Raw genomic sequence first — 19,779 nt, forward strand, 5'->3', positions numbered from 1 at the left:
GTGTTGCCAAAATTCGTGTTCCCTGACCAGCCACATGCTGCACCTGGTCAGGGACTTGATACACTATGCGGACATGATGAAAACTCAAATTGGCTTCCTTTCACGGGATCGGGAGAAAGGATTTGACCCGAGTGAACCATGACAAGGTCTTTGAGACCTCGTTATCCTTCCGGTAATAGGCAGGAGAAATGTGGGCACACTTCGGACACCGTCCGCTTCTGCAGAGTTTTGAGTTTTGCGGACTTGTTTTACAGTGGAAAGCTTGCCTTTGCCAGCAAATGCACTAACCGAATCACACCCTTTGAAGGCGTGAAGTCCCAGAAGTGTGTCACACATATCATGACCAATTATGGTTGCAACTTTCTGAATGTCAGTGTATAGTACTGGACGCGCGTTTTGCGCCACTTTTCATACAGATTGGACATGCTATTTTGGAGGAGAATGCTACACATAAAACGAACACATCTGTGTCCTCAGACACGATCACGACTTCAGAAAAACCAGATTTTGAATTGAGATGAGGCTTCTAACTGAGTGGGTACAGGAGGCCAAGGCATTTTGGTTTCCTGCATTTTGACATCATTTCTAAGCATGAGGGAGACAGTTTTGACCATGTTCTCATTATGACTCATGTTCTCTTTGAAAACTTGCAGTTCTTCTTTCAACCTTACATTTTCCTAAACAACCTCACCTTGTGAAAGATTATCTGGGAACACTAAGATTTTACCTTTATCGTCAGGAATCATGTGTCGGCTTTCACCAAACTCAGCAACAAGTTTTCTCTGAATATGTTTTTTTGTGGAACTCTTGACCTCAGTTACACCCATAGATAACAAGGTATCTGTCAGTTTCTTTGTTAGTTCAGTAAGTCTAACAACATTGGGTTGCTGAAACAGATCATTTCTGATATACTTGAACAGTTCTTCATAAGTCCTTTTTGCAGCTCTGCCATAAATTACGTCAGGATCAGGCTCAGTTTCCGTTGGAGAATTTTTATTGTCATCAGTTGTCACTTTCTTTAGTGGCCTTGTGAATGCAAGATAGCCCTGCCCATGATAGTGTCCTTCAGCGCCCACTAATTCCCTTGAAAGGATTGCGATTATACGACCATCTTCTTTACGTATAGCTGCCTCTCTGACTGTCCCGTCGGCACGGAGATCTACACATTTAACCAGTTAGTCTCTTGTATTTGTCCCTTTCAAGTATTTGCTACTTTTCAGACAGAATATGCAGACAGGTTCGTACACACTAGATGCAAATGGAGCCGATGATTCTCTCCTATGAAAGATCTTTGGCTTAGCAGTGGCGTCAGGTGGATCCTCTGAATTCTTGCTCTCTCTTATGTCATCCAGGTCTCTCTTTTTAATGGAACGATTTCGACACTGGTTATGGTAAAACATCTCTGGAACGCGACCAGATTCAGCTTTCGCAGCAATCATGAGAATATGATGATTACCCCTAATTTCAGCAGCTTGAACAAGTCTTGTCCACGAGTCCCAGCCCTTTGGTGAACTGAGTTCAGGGTTACGATCATTGCAATAAAAAATACAAGACTTGCACAACTTTTTCCTCTGTACTTCAATAATCCCCTGGTCAGCACCAGCTTGTCTTTCAGCAGGAACACCATGTTCATCCTCATCCAATATGAAGTAGGGTTCACTCAAATGCACTTTGCGACCCTGAAAAACCAAAGGAAGCATCGTCGTAGAGATGTAATTTTTAAAGCATTTTATTGATTTTATATCAAATGTAATGTTAACCCTTTAGGAACCGCATCACCCTAACCCGCCCACGCATGCATCAATCCATATCACCGAAGCCCGCCCTCATATTTAGGTGCCCCTCTGGGACAAATGTAGAATGACACCCCTTCCCCCCCCCCATTTTGTTTTGCAAAACTTCACAAACCTTCATCTGGTGAGTTTGCTGTCTTATATAATGGTGTCTCCAACTATTCCCCCAGGTTCTTTGCCAATACAAGTAACAGGGGCCTCAAAATTGAATTTAATTGATTTTGGTCATAGTCCAAGTCGGGAGGGGTTAATTTCCATTCTCTGCACAATTTTGGTAAAATTTTCTACTTTAACCCTATGGAGAAAGACCTTAGGAACAAAAATAATAACACTTGTAGTACATCATCTTCAACTTTTTATTTCTCATTCGAGGAAAAACCTAACCATGGTCAAAAATGCCAGAATCTGTGAAAACCTGTAAAAAGCTCAATTATGTGTGGCGCCGAAAGGGTTAAAAGATCGATGCTGAGCCGAATCGTCATAATCTTGTGGCATATTGATATCAGATTCCTGAATTGACATCCTGCAATCTGCAAGATTTAGACTGGAGACTGAGAAATGTACATTGTAATACATGGATACATGAAAAATTAATACATGGATTGGGACATGGATGTGTTCTTGACCTTGCAAGTAGGCCCTAATCTCAACTGCGTTGACATTTCTACATCTATTTCACCAGGTTAACTCACTTACCTTGACTACATCCTCCGAATAATGCCAGCAATCATTGCTTTCATGTCTTGTTCAACAGAAATGATTTAATCATTGCTTTACATTACAATGACAGGTGTCAAAAGTCAAAATGTCAAGTGGTTTCTTTTGCTAATGAGCTACAAAACAAAAGTACCAATTAATTCACTTAGAAACCTGCAGATGGAGTTGGCAACAAAAGCAAAAACAAGAAAAACCACCTGACTGAAACTGGTCCTACTAGCAAATTATACATGTATTTTGAGCAATGACCTATGATGACCTGCGACACATGCTGTATGCAAAAGTGCCCTCTGGTGACCTCGATAATGAACTAATTAGCATAAAACATTGTTTGTGCAACAGAAGCCACAATAATCAGCAAAATAAAAGGTCTTTTGGATCATAATTCTATATATTCGTCGAGTTATTGCATTTTTCATTTTCCCCACCCCAAATCGCACATTTTTTTCCTTTTTTGAAATTTATGTCCGCAATTATTCCATGTCCTATCTTTGTTGATAGGGATAACTTCATTTTGTTTTCTTTAAATGGTTTTGAGCTCCTTCAGCTATAATAAGACTCATTTTGAATCAGGAAATACCATGTTTGGATGTTTTTATGGTGATTTCTTAAATGGGTATCCAGATTTTAGGCACCCGCCAAAAGTGATGACCTTTTGACCTCTGGTGACCTTGAGAATGACCTAATTTGCATAAAACTAATTTTAATTAAAAACACATTTGATTTGCAAAAATATGAGTGGTCATTTGTTAAATTATTCCTTCGACTTATTGAGTTATTGCATTTTTGATTTCCCCTACCCCAAAATTTTGACCTCAATTGTCAACAAATTCGAACGCACACGCCTGCGTTCAAAGGCCGATTTTTACAATTAAGCTGTGGATCCAGCCTTGGCTTATGGGATTTTCTGAAACTATAGAACATGTACTTTCAGAAAATCATAGTGGCCTTTACTCCCCCCAGGTGGTACCAATCCATGAAATTTTGGGGTCCATCTCATGGACTATCACGTACCGTGTCCAGACCCCGAATCTGGACTGAACCGACCATGGACCTGCGGTTCGAGGGAGAACTCCCCCCAACCCCCCCTCCTGGACTGACTGCGTTTCCTCCATCGGAGCCATTCGTGGGTTCCATGGTGTTCGTTCTGTGATCTTCACCGGAGAGATCTCGGGTCATCGTGCATGTCGTGATCATTACATGGAAAACACAAAAGATGATGGGCTTTAAAAATAAATAAATAAATAATCATTTCATATCAAAAAGTGAGTTTTGGGTTAAAAGTCGGGTCGGTTTGTTTTCATCCCCGGGGGAGTCAAAGCCACGCCTACTTGAAGCCACGCCCACTTATAGCCACGCCCACTTCAACTGCTTTTCAATCTGCCGAGTGTGTCTTACTCCCTCGGCTCGTCTCCTATTGTGTCGTACTCTCGGTCTCTGTCTGTCTCTCTCTGTCTGTCTCTCTGTCTCTCTCTGTCTCTCTCTCTGTCTCTGTCTCTCTCTGTCTGTCTCTCTCTGTCTCTGTCTCTCTCTCCGTCTGTCTCTCTCTCTCTCTCTCTCTCTCTCTCTCTCTCTCTCTGTGTCTGTCTCTCTCTGTGTCTGTGTGTGTCTCACTCTCTCTCTCTCTCTCTCTCTCTCTCTCTCTCTCTCTCTCTCTCTCTCTCTCTCTCTCTCTCTCTCTCTCTCTCTCTCTCTCTGTGTCTCTGTCTCTCTCTGGTCGGTGTGTTGAAGACTTGGTCCGATTTCCCCCTGGTGATGTGGACGCCCTTGCTCGCCGTTCTGTGTTCTCTCTGCACCTGTGAAAGTGAGACTCCATTATTGTTGATGAGAGGTGGGTTCAAACTTGCCGGTGAGGAAGGTGTGTGCGGTGAGTAACGGGTACACAGGAATGTCTCTCCGTCTATAAACCACATCCTTGTTTACCTTCAATGTACATTCGACTCTGGCACACACGAACATGGCAAGTGACCCGGATTTTCGGGATTTGACCCGTTTTGTTTGTGAAAACCCGCAGACCCGTTGTAATGGGGTCGAAACCCGTATTGGATGGAAATAATTCACTCTCGAACGTCTTGGTGATGTTTATCAGAACTCTGGAACACTTTAAATGGCAGGATTTAATTCGATTCGGATTGGTGGGACACACGATACCGTCGAATCACAAAGAACGAGAGAGAGAGAGAGAGAGAGAGAGAGAGAGAGAGAGAGAGAGAGAGAGAGAGAGAGAGAGAGAGAGAGAGAGAGAGAGAGGGAGAGAGAGAAGGAGAGAGAGAGAGAGAGAGAGAGAGAGAGAGAGAGAGAGAGAGAGAGAGAGAGAGACAGAGAGACAGAGAGAGAGAGATATCCAGGTTCGAGTACATTGCCGTGTCCCATCCTATTTCTTTGGCTGCATGGCAGTGTCTCATTTCATTAATATTGATTACAGTTAGAATTTGGAATATGGGAACTTATGGCATGAAATATCCTTCATGTTGATGTAAGGTGTGCAACCTGTACCTGCTGGTTGCATCATATTTCTGTAAATGCAGTTGTGGCACTGAGGCAGTGCCCCTGTTCCATCTGATGTTATTGATCCACCTATAATTAACACACTTGGTGTTATTGATAAACCTATGATCAACACACATGGTGTTATTGATCCACCTCTGATCAACCCACCTGGTGTTGATCCACCAATGATCAACCCACCTGGTGTTGATCCACCAATGATCAACCCATCTGGTGCTACTGATCCACCTATGATCAACCCACCGAGTGTTGTTGATCCTCCGATGATCAACCCACCTGGTGTTGATCCATCGATGATCAGCCCACCTGATGTTGTTGATCCACCTATGATCAACCCACATGGTGTTTCTGGTGCAGGGATAATGTGGAATGTTAAGCATGCTCAGTTTGTCGTTTTAAGGGTTAACTGGAGTATCACGTGACACTGTGGTCCCTGCAGGTGGATCACACAGAGGACGGTGAAGACACGCCGAATTACGCCATTTCCATTTGAGATATCACGATGTACAGTACATACTGTACATCGTTTTGGCCCCACCTTTCAATGGTGAAGAATTACTTGAAAAATTAAAAAATATTCTCGGATCCGTATCCGGATCTTCACCAAAATCGGATCAGTTCGTCCTTGTCGCACACCCAACCTGTCCACACCAAGTTTCATCGGAATCCATGCACACCGTTTTAAGATATCCTGCTCACAGACAAAAAGACAAACAAACAAACAAACAGGTGAATACCGAACGGACGTCCTCGTTCGGTGGCACAGGTAACGAGAAATTCCCTGACTGGGGTCTCGTGCCCACACTCAAGGTCTCATGTGCACACTTAGGGTCTCGTGCCCACACTCGGGGTCTCATGTGCACACTCAGGGTCTCGTGTCCACATTCGGAGTCTCATGTGCACACTCGAGGTCCCGTGCCCACACTTAGGGTCTCGTGTCCACACTCGGGGTCTCATGCCCACACTCGGGGTCTCGTGTAAGCACCTGGGGTGTCATGCCCACACTCGGGGTCTCTTGCCCACACTCGGGGTCTCGTGCCCACATTCGGGGTCTCTTGCCCACATTCGGGGTCTCGTGCCCACACTCGGGGTCTCTTGCCCACACTCGGGGTCTCGTGTGAACACTCGGGGTCTCGTGTAAACACTCTGGGTCTCGTGTCTATACTCGGGGTCTCGTGTAAACACCTGGGTTCTCGTGCCCACAATCGGGGTCTCTTGCCCACACTCGGGGTCTCTTGCCCACACTCGGTGTCTCTTGCCCACACTGGGGGTCTCGTGCCCACACTCGGGGTCTCTTGCCCACACTCGGGGTCTCATGTCCACACGCGGGGTCTTGTGTCCACACTCGGGGTCTCGTGCCCACACTCCGGATCCGGATCCGGATCTACACCAAAATTGAATTGATTAGTCTTTATCACACACCCAACCTGTCCACCAAGTTCCGGCTTCATTCGTCCATAACCTTTTGAGATATCCTGCTGTATATCGATTTTGGCCCGATCTCTCAATGGGAAAGAATCACGAATAAACATTCAAGTATCGGGATCCCGATCTTCACCAAAATATAATAATTTCATCCTTGTCACACATCCAACGTCTCCACCAAATTTTCTCCAAATCTGTCCACAACCTGATCCTGTTCACAGACAGACAAACTGACAAAAACACAGACAGTGGTGAAAACATAACCTCCATTCACCTTCGGTGGGGAGGTAATAGGAGCACAACAGAGTTGGTGAAATATTTCAAGACCACCAATGCCTCTGGTATAGAGAGAAGGTTTTAGTGGTTTAAATAAGCAGAATCTTGGAAGCGACAGCAGTTGTGTGTAGTTAGGAGCTCTTTTCATGACAGATCATTTAAAGCCTTTCATACCATGATACTTGACAAAGGACCTCCCCTTTCTCAGAATCACAAGGCAGCAGTGGGCTTTGGAGGCCAAATCGCAGATATCATCTGTCCAATTAGACAGGATGTAGTTTATTTTGAGATTTGGGAGTTTGAGAAAGTGCTCATCTTCAAGAGAAATATGTGAGGATGAGGAGTGTGTGTTGGGGTTGAGATAGGGTGGGAGGGGAGGTGGGGGGGGGGTCGTATTGTCGTACAGAAAAAAAATAACCTGGTGAGTGGAGAGGGCTACTCGGAAGAAAACAGGACCATTCAGCCTTATAAGAGATTGTGGTTGATCCCATGGAGTATCGAAATATTTGAAATTCAAACATTCTCCACGTGTCTGATGTTCAGTGAGATTGCTCTCATGATGGTGTGGCACATGCATCATGGACCAAAAGGCTTTTTCCTCCTGTCTTGATTTCCTCATGTTACAATATAAACTCAATATGTCTTGTACAATATGAACTTGTACAATATGAACTTGTACAATATGTCTTGTACAATATGAACTTGTACAATATGAACTTGTACAATATGAACTTGTACAATATGAACTTCCTTTCCTCCAAAATAAGTTTCTGCTCACACTAAGTGACCCAAAAACCAAAAGATTTCCACTGTAAGGCGAACCACCTGCTCGATGAAGAAGTCAAGCTGTGATTCTCCATGATTACATGGTCAAAGTATTCAGTTTGATCTGGAGAGAAGGGCTATTATTAATCAGTTAGCAGTCAGTCAAATTTCTATATGCATCTTTAAATTCGAAGCAAAGGTTGATAGGATACTCGAGAAGTATGCACACTTCCCTCCAAGCTGTTTCGCTTTTCGTGCTCGCCCGCCATTTTGGGCTCGTCTGCCATTTCGTGCGAGTCTGTCATTTCGGGCTCGCCTGCCATTTTGGTCTCGTCCGCCATTTCGGGCTTGTCCGCCATTTCGAGCTCGTCCGCCATTTCGGGCTCGTCCGCCATTTCGGGCCCGTCCGCCATTTTGGGCTCGTCCGCCATTTTGGGCTCGTCCGCCATTTTGAGCTCGTCCGCCATTTTGGGCTCGTCCGCCATTTTGAGCTCGTCCGCCATTTTGAGCTCGTCCTCCATTTCAAACTCGTCCGCCATTTCGAGCTCGTCCGCCATTTCAAGCTCGTCCGCCATTTCGAGCTCGTCCGCCATAACAGAGACAGGTGATCATCCTCTCTTATGGAAAGGACATTCCAGGCACTCACCCGAAGTGACAGCCTCAGGTTAACCCAAGGAGACCGTCGTCTGGTGTACGAAACCTGAGCACCACTCGGACACACGTGACCGTAATTTGACCCGGGAAGGTTACCCCGTGGTTTTCCTCCTATCATCATGAATGAGGGTCCCGAAGGGTCCTGAATTAACTTTTTCCTCAAAAGTTGATGGAATCAATCGGAACTTGCACAGACACAATGTCGGGGTTCCCTCATTAATCCCTGAAAGTTTCAGCTTCCTCGGTCAAATCCTCCCGGAGGAGTAGATGATGCATACCCACCTACATACCCACATACCCATATATAACTCCGTTATGGAGGGAAGATTGTCGATAAATACAAAAACAGAAAATAAAGAACGTTGATTCGTATCGAGGGAATAATCATCGACGAACTCGGACTCGATTTTCCACTTTCACAACACAATCTGAAACACAAACAATCCTAAAAACGAAACGTTCAATCTTTGTATTTGTTTTAAATTATGGACACGTGATGTGGCGGGAACCAATCAGACACCGCGATCTCCCTGTTCGCTTTTTCCCCAAACAGCTCGCGCTCTTCACTCGGTTACCACAGCGTACCGTCCTTCATCCGACACGACGTGCGGTCCACCATGACCCGAGATCTCAGAGCGAACACCTCGGGATCCCCGGGATGGTTCTCCGGAAGACCGCGGGTCCATGGTCGGTTCACCCGAGACCCGGTACGTGACGTTCACTCCGTACCGAGAACTTGTGTTTCCCGTACTGATCCGTGCTGTGTACGAACACAGGAACTCATTGATTTAGTGAATGTCACGATGTCTGGAGCGGAGCCGGAATTGAATTGTGAATGTAAATCCCATCCATGACATGTTACCCTCCCTCCCTCTTGTACATGTATGACATCATTTTATACCTCATCACTTCATTCCTCTTTAATCTCGTTTACAACAAATCAGATGAAGATTTACTTGTGATTATGGGCCTCTGCACCGGCACACAATGGCCTGTTCTTGAGGACTGCAGTGGCATCTTTAACGTCCTCGATGAATCACTGGATGAGAAGACAAGATACTTACCTTTGCTTTCAGAGGAAGGTATGCTCACTGATGCAACACCTTCCCTGTGCATCACCAGGTTGGGAGTTTATAACTCGTCCTGCAACAACCTTATTTTCGGCCAAATTATGTTTAATATTATATTTAAAGATGTAAAGGGTGAACTTCGTGACCACGAAACCAGTCGGCTGTTTGCAAAGCAGAGTTGGTGAGAGTTTACCAGGAAACTAATTAATTTTGCTCGATGGATTGAAGTCACAAGTTCAAGGTCAAAGTTTGACCCAAAATCATTTTTCACTAAATTTTAACCTCAAGCTGTGACCTCGACCTTTTGACCTGCTGTAAGAACTGTCATGAAACCATTGTTACGGGATAGGTGTGTTTGTACCGATAAAATATAAAGGTATACCTGGTGTTGGTTTAATGGTTGGGGTGGTGGGCTTGGTTTACATGGGTCCTCAGTTCAAATCCCACTTGGCTGTTGAATTAATACCAGGTGGGGTTGACTCAGCTTGTCATCCTTCTGCGGTTGGCAAAGTGATACCAGCTTGCTGGGAGGATTGAGCCGTTTGAGTATCCTGTGTCAGAGTGGTCACCTGTCCAGGATTGTGTCCAATAACCCAGGTAACTGCTGTAGCAGCAATGATGCTCTCTCTGTACAGAGTGTGGTCTTCATGGATGGATCATAAAGGACACGTTTAACAACATTACCCATCACTGAGGGTCAGGGACTTGAACTCTCATGACCACCTGACTCATTAAATAATTTATAGATAATCATCACCTCTTTTAATTGAGGAAAGTGTGAAAATGTAAAATTTAAAGCTTAATTCGTGTTTGTTTACTTGTTTACCAGCAAATACTACCTTTGATTTGTATATCCATTGAGATTTGTATATCCATTGGAATTGTTTGTGTTTTCCCCACGCCCGAACCCACACCACCATCCCGTCGAATCGCCCCGGATCCCTCCTCTTGCCGAGTCTTATTATTATTTCTGGTTGGAGAAATAAACATTATTAACTCAGTGAAAAGCGACTCGTGCCACCTTCCTCGTCCCGTTTGCTGTGGAGCGATTAAAACCGCCATCTTTGGGTTATAAAAAAAATAAACCGCCTCCATCGTTTCGGCTCATTCTCCGTTGCCGGAATGTAGAAGTTCCGTGAACGCCACAATACATTTGTAGAGAACAAAATACTTTTTAATTTCAACAATTTTCTGGAAGAAATGGTACATTATTTGAAAAAAAGTGCAAGGGTGTCAATATTTCGGGCCACTACTGTGTGCATGTGATTCAATTTAAATAAAATAAAGATTGTAAAAGTCGTATAAATAAATTAATTCTGGAAGTTTACCGCCTGACAGAGTGGCTATGACACCACCCGAGCGAACACGTAACGTGAGTTATTCGTGCCTGTTGTGTGTGTCCTTTATGATTTCCTTAAAAACAGTAAGTTTCCTGTTTGAAATGATTTTCAATTTTTGGCTCGCCTGTTCGAAGAACAGAGAGCTATAGCGATACCCCTGGCGTGAGCGTCACCATGAGTGTGAAAATGTTAAAGTTTTTGGTGCAAGTTATTTTTTCCTGTCTAATGTTTTTATCTTCCACACTATTTTTTATACGCTCGATATATAAATATACATATTTTTTATCGGGGCGTATTATGTGATACCGGTCGTCTGTCCGTCCGTCTGTCTGTCCGTCCGTCCGTTCCTGTCCGCACTCTAACTCCCAAAGTTTTCAACTTTCACGTTTCATATTTGGTACATAGGTACAGACTGTGGAGACGGTGTGTCGTGACCTACGTTCGTCATCTAAAGTGGTAGCCATGGCAACCAGGATGCTGTTTTCCATGTCGTAGCACAATTCTGTATGGACCTTCTTGTTCGGGCGTATATTGTGCTCACTTGCGCTCTTGTCACTGATTACAATATACAAATATATATATACTGCTTTAAAATTATTTGGATCAGACTTCACTGCAAGGCTTTATAAAAAATATTAACTAGAACGGGCACTCATAGAGCGCATACCTTCGCCGCCACTACTTTTTTTGTTCTTGGTATGAGTGTGGGGAACTGGTTTCATATGAAAGGTGTTATGACACAAACCACATATCTATAATGTCATGACCCCCCACCCCGACTTTCGGGGGCTACGGACTAAACAACAATCAACTCACGTCGTTTTGGCGAGTCTTCACTCGCAAGCTCGGTGAATACAACATTTCAACAAGAGAAGGTAATCTCGTTTTCAAGGTCGTGACCCCCCTGACCTTTGACCCCTAACCGGTAACAAGAGTATTGGCGTCATTGTGTCATATTGCATATCACAAGATGAGGTGTTGAATTCTGAACATTTTGGCGTTAGTTGCATGCAAATTGAATAAAAATTGACCGTGTTATCGTAAAAAGACGATTTTGACCTTTTTGTAACCTTGACCTTTGACCCGAACGATCCCAAAATCTAATCGAATGCTTCCTGGCTAATAACCAATCATCCCACTAAATTTCATGCAATTCGGTTTAATACTTTTTGAGTTATACGAATCACAAGATTACAAACAAACAAACAAACAAATAAATAAATAAATAAATAAATACAGGCCGACCAAAACATAACCTTTCGCAGAATGCGAAGCTTATAAGGGTTTCGTCGACTCCCCTGATTTGCGACAAAGTGACCATGACCTTTGACCTTGCCCTTCAAAATTTTGTGCGCTGAAAGGGACCTCTATCGGCCTCTGATATGCGAAGTTACAAAAATTTCCAATGACAACTGTGCTCTGCAGAATTTTTTATACGTGATTACAGACAAACAAACAAACAAAAAAAAACAAAACAAAACAAAAAAAAAACAAAAAAAAACAAACAAAAAAAAAACATACAAGCTGACTAACATATTTTGCAAAAACTTCGTTTTGGCAACATAATAAATGATCATTTCTTATTTAAAAGTCAGTTTTGGGTTAAAAGTGGGGTCGGTTTGTTTTCATCCCCGGGGGAGTCAAAGGCACGCCTACTTGAAGCCACGCCCACTTATAGCCACGCCCACTTCTAGCCACGCCCACTTCAATCGCTTTTCAAATCGCCAAGTATGTCTTCCTCCCTCGGCTCGTCTCCCATTGTGGCGTACTCTCTGTCTCTGTCTCTCTCTCTCTGTCTGTCTCTCTCTGTCTCTGTCTCTCTGTCTGTCTGTGTCTCTCTCTGTCTGTCTCTCTCTGTCTCTGTCTCTCTCTGTGTCTGTCTTTCTCTCTCTGTCTGTCTCTCTGTGTCTGTGTCTCTCTCTCTCTCTGTCTGTCTCTGTGTCTCTCTCTCTGTGTCTGTCTCTCTCTCTGTGTCTGTCTCTCTCTCTGTGTCTCTGTCTCTCTCTGGTCGGTGTGTTGAAGACTTGGTCCGATTTCCCCCTGGTGATGTGGACGCCCCTGCTCGCTGTTCTGTGTTCTCTCTGCACCTGTGAAGGTGAGACTCCATGATTGTTGGTGAGAGGTGGGTTCAAACCTCCCGGTGAGGAAGGTGTGTGCGGTGAGTAACGGGTACACAGGAATGTCTCTCCGTCTATAAACCACATCCTTGTTTATCTTCAATGTACATTCGACTGGCACACACGAACATGGCAAGTGACCCAGATTTTCGGGGTTTGACCCGATTTGTTTGTGAAAACCCGCAGACCCGTTGTAGTGGGGTCTAAACCCGTATTGGATGGAAACAATTCACTCTCGAAACTCTTGGTGATGTTTATCAGAACTCTGGAACACTTTAAATGGCAGGATTTGATTCGATTCGGATTATTAGGACACACGACACCGTCTAATGACAAAGAACTACAGAGAGAGAGAGAGGGAGAGAGAGAGATAGAGAGAGAGAGAGAGAGAGAGAGAGAGAGAGAGAGAGAGAGAGAGAGAGAGAGAGAGAGAGAGAGAGAGAGAGAGAGAGAGAGAGAGAGACACTGAGGGAGCGGTGGGAGAGAGAGAGAGAGAGAGAGAATGAAAGAAAGAAAGAAAGAAAGAGAGAGAGAGAGAGAGAGGAAGAGAGAAAGAGATAGAGATAGAGACATATCCAGGTTCGAGTACATTGCGGTGTCCCATCCGATTTCTTTGGTTGCATGGCAGTGTCTCATTTCATTAAAATTGATCACCGTAAGAATTTGGAATATGGTAAGTTATGGTAAATATCCTTCATGTTGATGTAAGGTGTGCAATCTGAACCTGCTGGTTGCATCATTTTTCTGTAAGTGCAGTTATGGCACTGTGGCAGTGCCCCTGTTCCACCTGATGTTATTAATCCACCTATAATCAACACACTTGGTGTTATTGATCCACTTATGATCAACACACATGGTGTTATTGATCCACCTTTGATCAACCCACCTGGTGTTATTGACCCACCTTTGATCAACCCACCTGGTGTTATTGATCCACCTATGATCAACCCACCTGGTGTTATTGATCCACCTCTGATCAACCCACCTGGTGTTATTGATCCACCTCTGATCAACCCACCTGGTGTTATTGATCCTCCTATGATCAACCCACCTGGTGTTGATCCACCTATGATCAACCCACCTGGTTTTATTGATCCACCTGTGATCAACCCACCTGCTTTTATTGATCCACCTATGATCAACCCACCTGGTGTAATTGATCCACCTTTGATCAACCCACCTGGTGTTATTGATCCACCTATGATCAACCCACCTGGTGTGATTGATCCTCCTATGATCAACCCACCTGGTGTTGCTGATCCACCTATGATCAACCCACCTGGTTTTATTGATTCACCTATGATCAACCCACCTGGTGTTGATCCACCTATGATCAACCAACCTGGTGCTACTGATTCACCTCTGATCAACCCACCTGGTGTTGTTGATCCACCTATGATCAACTCACCTGGTGTTGTTGATCCACCTCTGATCAACCCAGCTGGTTTTATTGATCCACCAATGATCAACCCAGCTGGTTTTATTGATCCACCTATAATCAACCCACCTGTTTTATTGATCCTCCAATGAACAACCCACCTGGTGTTGATCCACCTATGATCAACCCACCTGGTGCTACTAATCCACCTATGATCAACCCACCTGGTGTTATTGATCCACCTATGATCAACCCACCTGGTGTTATTGATCCACCTATGATCAACCCACCTGGTTTTATTGATCCACCTATGATCAACCCACCTGGTGTTGATCAACCTATGATCAACCCACCTGGTGTTGATCCACCTATGATCAACCCACCTGGTGTTATTGATCCACCTATGATCAACCCACCTGGTGTTATTGATCCACCTATGATCAACCCACCTGGTGTTTCTGGTGCAGGGATAATGTGGAATGTCATGTTCAGCATGTTCAGTTTGTCGTTTTAAGGGTTCACTGGAGTATCACGTGACACTGTGGTCCCTGCAGGTGGATTACACAGAGAGGACGGTGAAAACACGTCGAATTGCGCCATTTCCTTTGAGATATCACGATGTACAGTACATCCACCGTAAGCATCGTGGTTATGGCCCCACCTTTCAATGGTGAAGAATTACTTGAAAAATTAAAAAATATTTTCGGATCCGTATCCGGATCTTCACCAAAATCGAATCAGTTCGTCCTTGTCTCACACCCAACCTGTCCACACCAAGTTTCATCGGAATCCATGCACACCGTTTTAAGATATCCTGCTCACAGACAAAAAGACAAATAACAGGTGCTACTAATACCTATGAACGGACGTCCACGTTCGGTGGCACCAGGTAACGAGAAATTCCCTGACTGGGGTCTCGGCCAACACCTGGTTTTATTGATCTCATGTGCACACTCAAGGTCCCGTGCCCAACCCACCTTAGGGTCTCGTGTAAACACTCGGGGTCTCGTGTCCATACTCGGGGTCTCGTGGAAACACTCGGGGTCTCATGCCCACACTCGGGGTCTCGTGCCCACACTCAGGGTCTCGTGCCCACACTCGGGGTCTCGTCACCTATGATCAACCCGATCCGGATCCGGATCTACACCAAAATTGAATTGATTCGTCTTTATCACACACCCAACCTGTCCACCAAGTTCCGGCTTCATTCGTCCATAACCTTCTGAGAGATCCTGCTATATATCGATTTTGGCCCGATCTCTTAATGGGAAAGAATCACTGAAAAACCTTCAAGTATCGGGATCCCAATCTTCACCAAAATATAATCATTTCATCCTTGTCACACATCCAACTTCTCCACCAAATTTTCTCCAAATCTGTCCACAACCCGATCCTGTTCACAGACAGACAAACTGACAAAAACACAGACAGTGGTTGATCAACATCAACCCATTCACCTTATGGTGGCAGAGGTAATAGGAGCACAACAGAGCTGGTGAAATATTTCAAGACCACCAATGCCTCTGGTATAGAGAGAAGGTTTTAATGGTTTAAAGGAGGGGAATCTTGGAAGCGACAGCAGTTGTGTGAAGTTTGGAGCTCTTTTCATGACAGATCATTGAAAGCCTTTCATACCATGATACTTGACAAAGGACCTCCCCTTTCTCAGAATCACAAGGCAGCAGTGGACTTTGGAGGCCAAATCGCAGATATCATCTGTCCAATTAGACAATATGTTGTTTATTTTGAGATTTGGTAGTTTGAGAAAGTGCTCATCTTCAAGAGAAATATGTGAAGACGAGGAGTGTGTGTTGGGGTTGAGATAGGGTGGGAGGGGAGGTGGGGGGGGGGTCGTATTGTCGTACAGAAAAAAAATAACCTGGTGAGTGGAGAGGGCTACTCGGAAGAAAACAGGACCATTCAGCCTTATAAGAGATTTTGGTTGATCCCATGGAGCATCGAAATATTTCAAATTCAACCATTCTCCATGTGTCTGATGTTCAGTGAGATTGCTCTCATGATGGTGTGGCACATGCATCATGGACCAAAATGCTTTTTCCTCTTGTCTTGATTTCCTTATATTACAATATAAACTCAATATGTCTTGTACAATATGTCTTGTACAATATGTCTTGTACAATATGTCTTGTACAATATGAACTTCCTTTCCTCCAAAATAAGTTTCTGCTCACACTAAGTGACCCAAAAACCAAAAGATTTCCACTGCAAGGCTAACCACCTGCTCGATGAAGAAGTCAAGCTGTGATTCTCCATGATTACATGGTCAAAGTATTCAGTTTGATCTGGAGAGAAGGGCTATTATTAATCAGTTTGCAGTCAGTCAAATTTCTATATGCATCTTTAAATTCGAAGCAAAGGTTGGGAGGATACTCGAGAAGTATGCACACTTCCCTCCAAGCTGTTTCGCTTTTCGTGCTCGCACACCATTTTGAGCTCGTCCGCCATTTCGAGCTCGTCCGCCATTTTGGGCTCGTCCGCCATTTCAAACTCGTCCTTCATTTCATTTCGAACTCGTTCGCCATTTCGAGCTCGTCCGCCATAACAGAGACAGGTGATCATCCTCTCTTATGGAAAGGACATTCCAGGCACTCACCCGAAGGACAGCCTCAGGTTAACCCAAGGAGACCGTCGTCTGGTGTACGAAACCTGAGCACCACTCGGACACACGTGACCGAAATTTGACCCGGGAAGGTCACCCCATGGTTTTCCTTCTATCATCATGAATGAGGGTCCCGAAGGGTCCTGAATTAACTTTTTCCTCAAAAGTTGATGGAATCAATCGGAACTTGCACAGACACAATGTCGGGGTTCCCTCATTAATCCCTGAAAGTTTCAGCTTCCTCGGTCAAATCCTCCCGTAGTAGTAGGTGATGCATACCCACCTACATACCCACATACCCATATATAACTCCGTTATGGAGGGAAGATTGTCGATAAATACAAAAACAGAAAATAAAGAACGTTGATTCGCATCGAGGGAATAATCATCGACGAACTCGGACTCGATTTTCCACTTTCCCAACACAATCTGAAACACAAACAATCCTAAAAACGAAACGTTCAATCTTTGTATTTATTTTAAATCATGGACACGTGATGAGGCGGGAACCAATCAGACACCGCGATCTCCCTGTTCGCTTTTTCCCCAAACAGCTCGCGCTCTTCACTCGGTTACCACAGCGTACCGTCCTTCACCGACACGACGTGCGGTCCACCATGACCCGAGATCTCAGAGCGAACACCTCGGGATCCCCGGGATGGTTCTCCGGAAGACCGCGGGTCCATGGTCGGTTCACCCGAGACCCGGTACGTGACGTTCACTCCGTACCGAGAACTTGTTTCCCGTACTGATCCGTGCTGTGTACTAACATAGGAACTCATTGATTAAGTGAATGTCATGATATCTGGAGCGGAGCCGGAATTGAATTGTTAATGGAAATCCTATGCATGACATGTTACCCTCCCTCTTTTACATGTATGAAATCATTTTATACCTCATCACTTCATTCCTCTTTAATCTCGTTTACAACAAATCAGATGAAGATTTACTTGTGATTATGGGCCTCTGCACCGGCACACAATGTACTGATCCGTGCTGTGTACTGTTCTTGAGGACTGCAGTGGCATCTTTAACGTCCTCGATGAATCACTGGATGAGAAGACAAGATACTTACCTTTGCTTTCAGAGGAAGGTATGCTCACTGATGCAACACCTTCCCTGGGCATCACCAGGTTGGGAGTTTATAGCTCGTCCTGTAACAACCTTATTTTCGGCCAAATTATGTTCAATATTATATTTAAAGATGTAAAGGGTGAACTTCGTTACCACGAAACCAGTCGGCTGTTTGCAAAGCAGAGTTGGTGAGAGTTTACCAGGAAACTAATTAATTTTGCTCGATGGATGGAAGTCACAAGTTCAAGGTCAAAGTTTGACCCAAAATCATTTTTCACTAAATTTTAACCTCAAGCTGTGACCTCGACCTTTTGACCTGCTGTAAGAACTGTTATGAAACCATTGTCACGGGATAGGTGTGTTTGTACCGATAAAATATAAAAGTATACCTGGTGTTGGTTTAATGGTTGGGGTGGTGGGCTTGGTTTACATGGGTCCTCAGTTCAAATCCCACTTGGCTGTTGAATTAATACCAGGTGGGGTTGACTCAGCTTGTCATCCTTCTGAGGTTGGCAAAGTGATACCAGCTTGCTGGGAGGATTGAGCCGTTTGAGTATCCTGTGTCAGAGTGGTCACCTGTCCAGGATTGTGTCCAATAACCCAGGTAACTGCTGTAGCAGCACTGATGCTCTCTCTGTACAGAGTGTGGTCTTCATGGATGGATCATAAAGGACACGTTTAACAACATTACCCATCACTGAGGGTCAGGGACTTGAATTCTCATGACCACCTGACTCATTAAATAATTTATAGTTAATCATCACCTCTTTTAATTGAGGAAAGTGTGAAAATGTAAAATTTAAAGCTTAATTCGTGTTTGTTTACTTGTTTACCAGCAAATACTACCTGTCGCTTCGCTGATGGGAATATTCAAGATCGGAGGGAGAGGGAGAGGAGGGAGGGGACGAGGGAAAGGAGGGATGGGAAGGATAGAGGCGAGGAGGGAGGTGAGAGTGGATGGAGGTGAGAGGGGAAGAGGGGGGGAGGGGAAGGATCGAGGAGGAAGAAGGTTGGAGAGAGAAGAATAGGGGTGGGATAGTGAGGGATAGGGATGATCGAGAGTGTTGGGGTGAGAGAGGGGGAGGGGAGGGGGAAAGTGTGGCGGGAGAGAGGAGGGAATTGACTGAATGCAATGGGTTCTTCGGTATTTGAATAGCAAAATGAATTACCTTAAACTTGTCCTTGTCCGATTTTTCATTTTCGTCCCAAGGTCAAGGTCACAAGGTCAAAAACTTAGAAAACTGCGAATTTTGATGTAAAAATCATTCGATCGCCCAAACTTTGAGAGCGAGGATGACAATATTTTTTAAAAAATGCATAATCATATGCATAATCCTTATTATTATGGATAATAATGGATAATATTATGGATAATATTATGGATAATATGGATTATTATGCATAATCCTGAGGTCATTCCCCACCTAAATTATTGAAACCATTTTGCTCTATCTCGAACACCTTGCCCGTGGCGCCTCCTTCAAGTTTGTTAACCTCCGCCATCTTCGAAGATGGATGGAGGTTACTGTTTTCACCCCTTTCTGTTTGTTTGTTTGTTTGTTTGTGAACAGTATTACGGAAAAACTCCTCGACGGATTTCGACGAAACTTGGTGGGGGGATTAGGTATGGTCCAAGGATCATGCCATTAAATTTTGGACTTGGATTTTGGACATTAAATGAATTTTGGACATTTCAATCCCCCCCCCAAAAAAATTGTTGAATTATTTTTTTTTTGCATTTCTGCATGTTTTAAGTGATTTCCAACCCTCCCCCCAAAAATTGTTACCTCCTCCCAAAAATAGAGAATTTTTTTTTGCATTTCTACATGTTTTAAGTGATTTCCAACCCCCCCCAAAAATTGTTAGAGAATTTTTTTTTTTTTGCATTTCTACATGTTTTAAGTGATTTCCAACCCCCCCCCAAAAAAATTGTTACCCCCCCAAAAATAGAGAATTTTTTTTTGCATTTCTACATGTTTTAAGTGATTTCCAACCCCTCCCCAAAAATTGTTACCCCCCCCCAAAAAAAATTTCGAGAAAAA

General features: G+C 44.1%; 1 protein-coding gene across 15 annotated transcripts in view; it reads left to right on the forward strand.

Annotated features, from left to right (window-relative positions):
- The first annotated feature begins 4,163 nt into the window (after window positions 1–4,163).
- The window catches only part of LOC147007605 (uncharacterized), a 36,062-nt gene continuing 20,446 nt past the window's right edge, over window positions 4,164–19,779 (forward strand). For 2 of the 15 annotated variants that reach the window (XM_085866740.1, XM_085866741.1), the window contains exons 1-3: window positions 4,164–4,314; window positions 8,692–8,845; window positions 9,083–9,220. In XM_085866740.1, coding sequence (XP_085722866.1) covers window positions 8,797–8,845; window positions 9,083–9,220 — 187 coding nt within the window. In that variant the 5' untranslated portion in view covers window positions 4,164–4,314; window positions 8,692–8,796. Of the gene's footprint in view, window positions 4,315–8,691; window positions 8,846–9,082; window positions 9,261–17,668; window positions 17,757–17,966; window positions 18,342–19,779 lie in introns of those variants that run through there. The other 13 variants (XM_085866747.1, XM_085866746.1, XM_085866750.1 and 10 more) reach the window with 12 other exon arrangements.

The sequence above is a fragment of the Eptatretus burgeri genome, unplaced genomic scaffold (assembly GCF_056783735.1).
Source record: "Eptatretus burgeri isolate ZD-2024b unplaced genomic scaffold, Ebu_testis_v1 Ebu_testis_scaffold_72, whole genome shotgun sequence".
Classification (NCBI taxonomy): domain Eukaryota; kingdom Metazoa; phylum Chordata; class Myxini; order Myxiniformes; family Myxinidae; genus Eptatretus; species Eptatretus burgeri.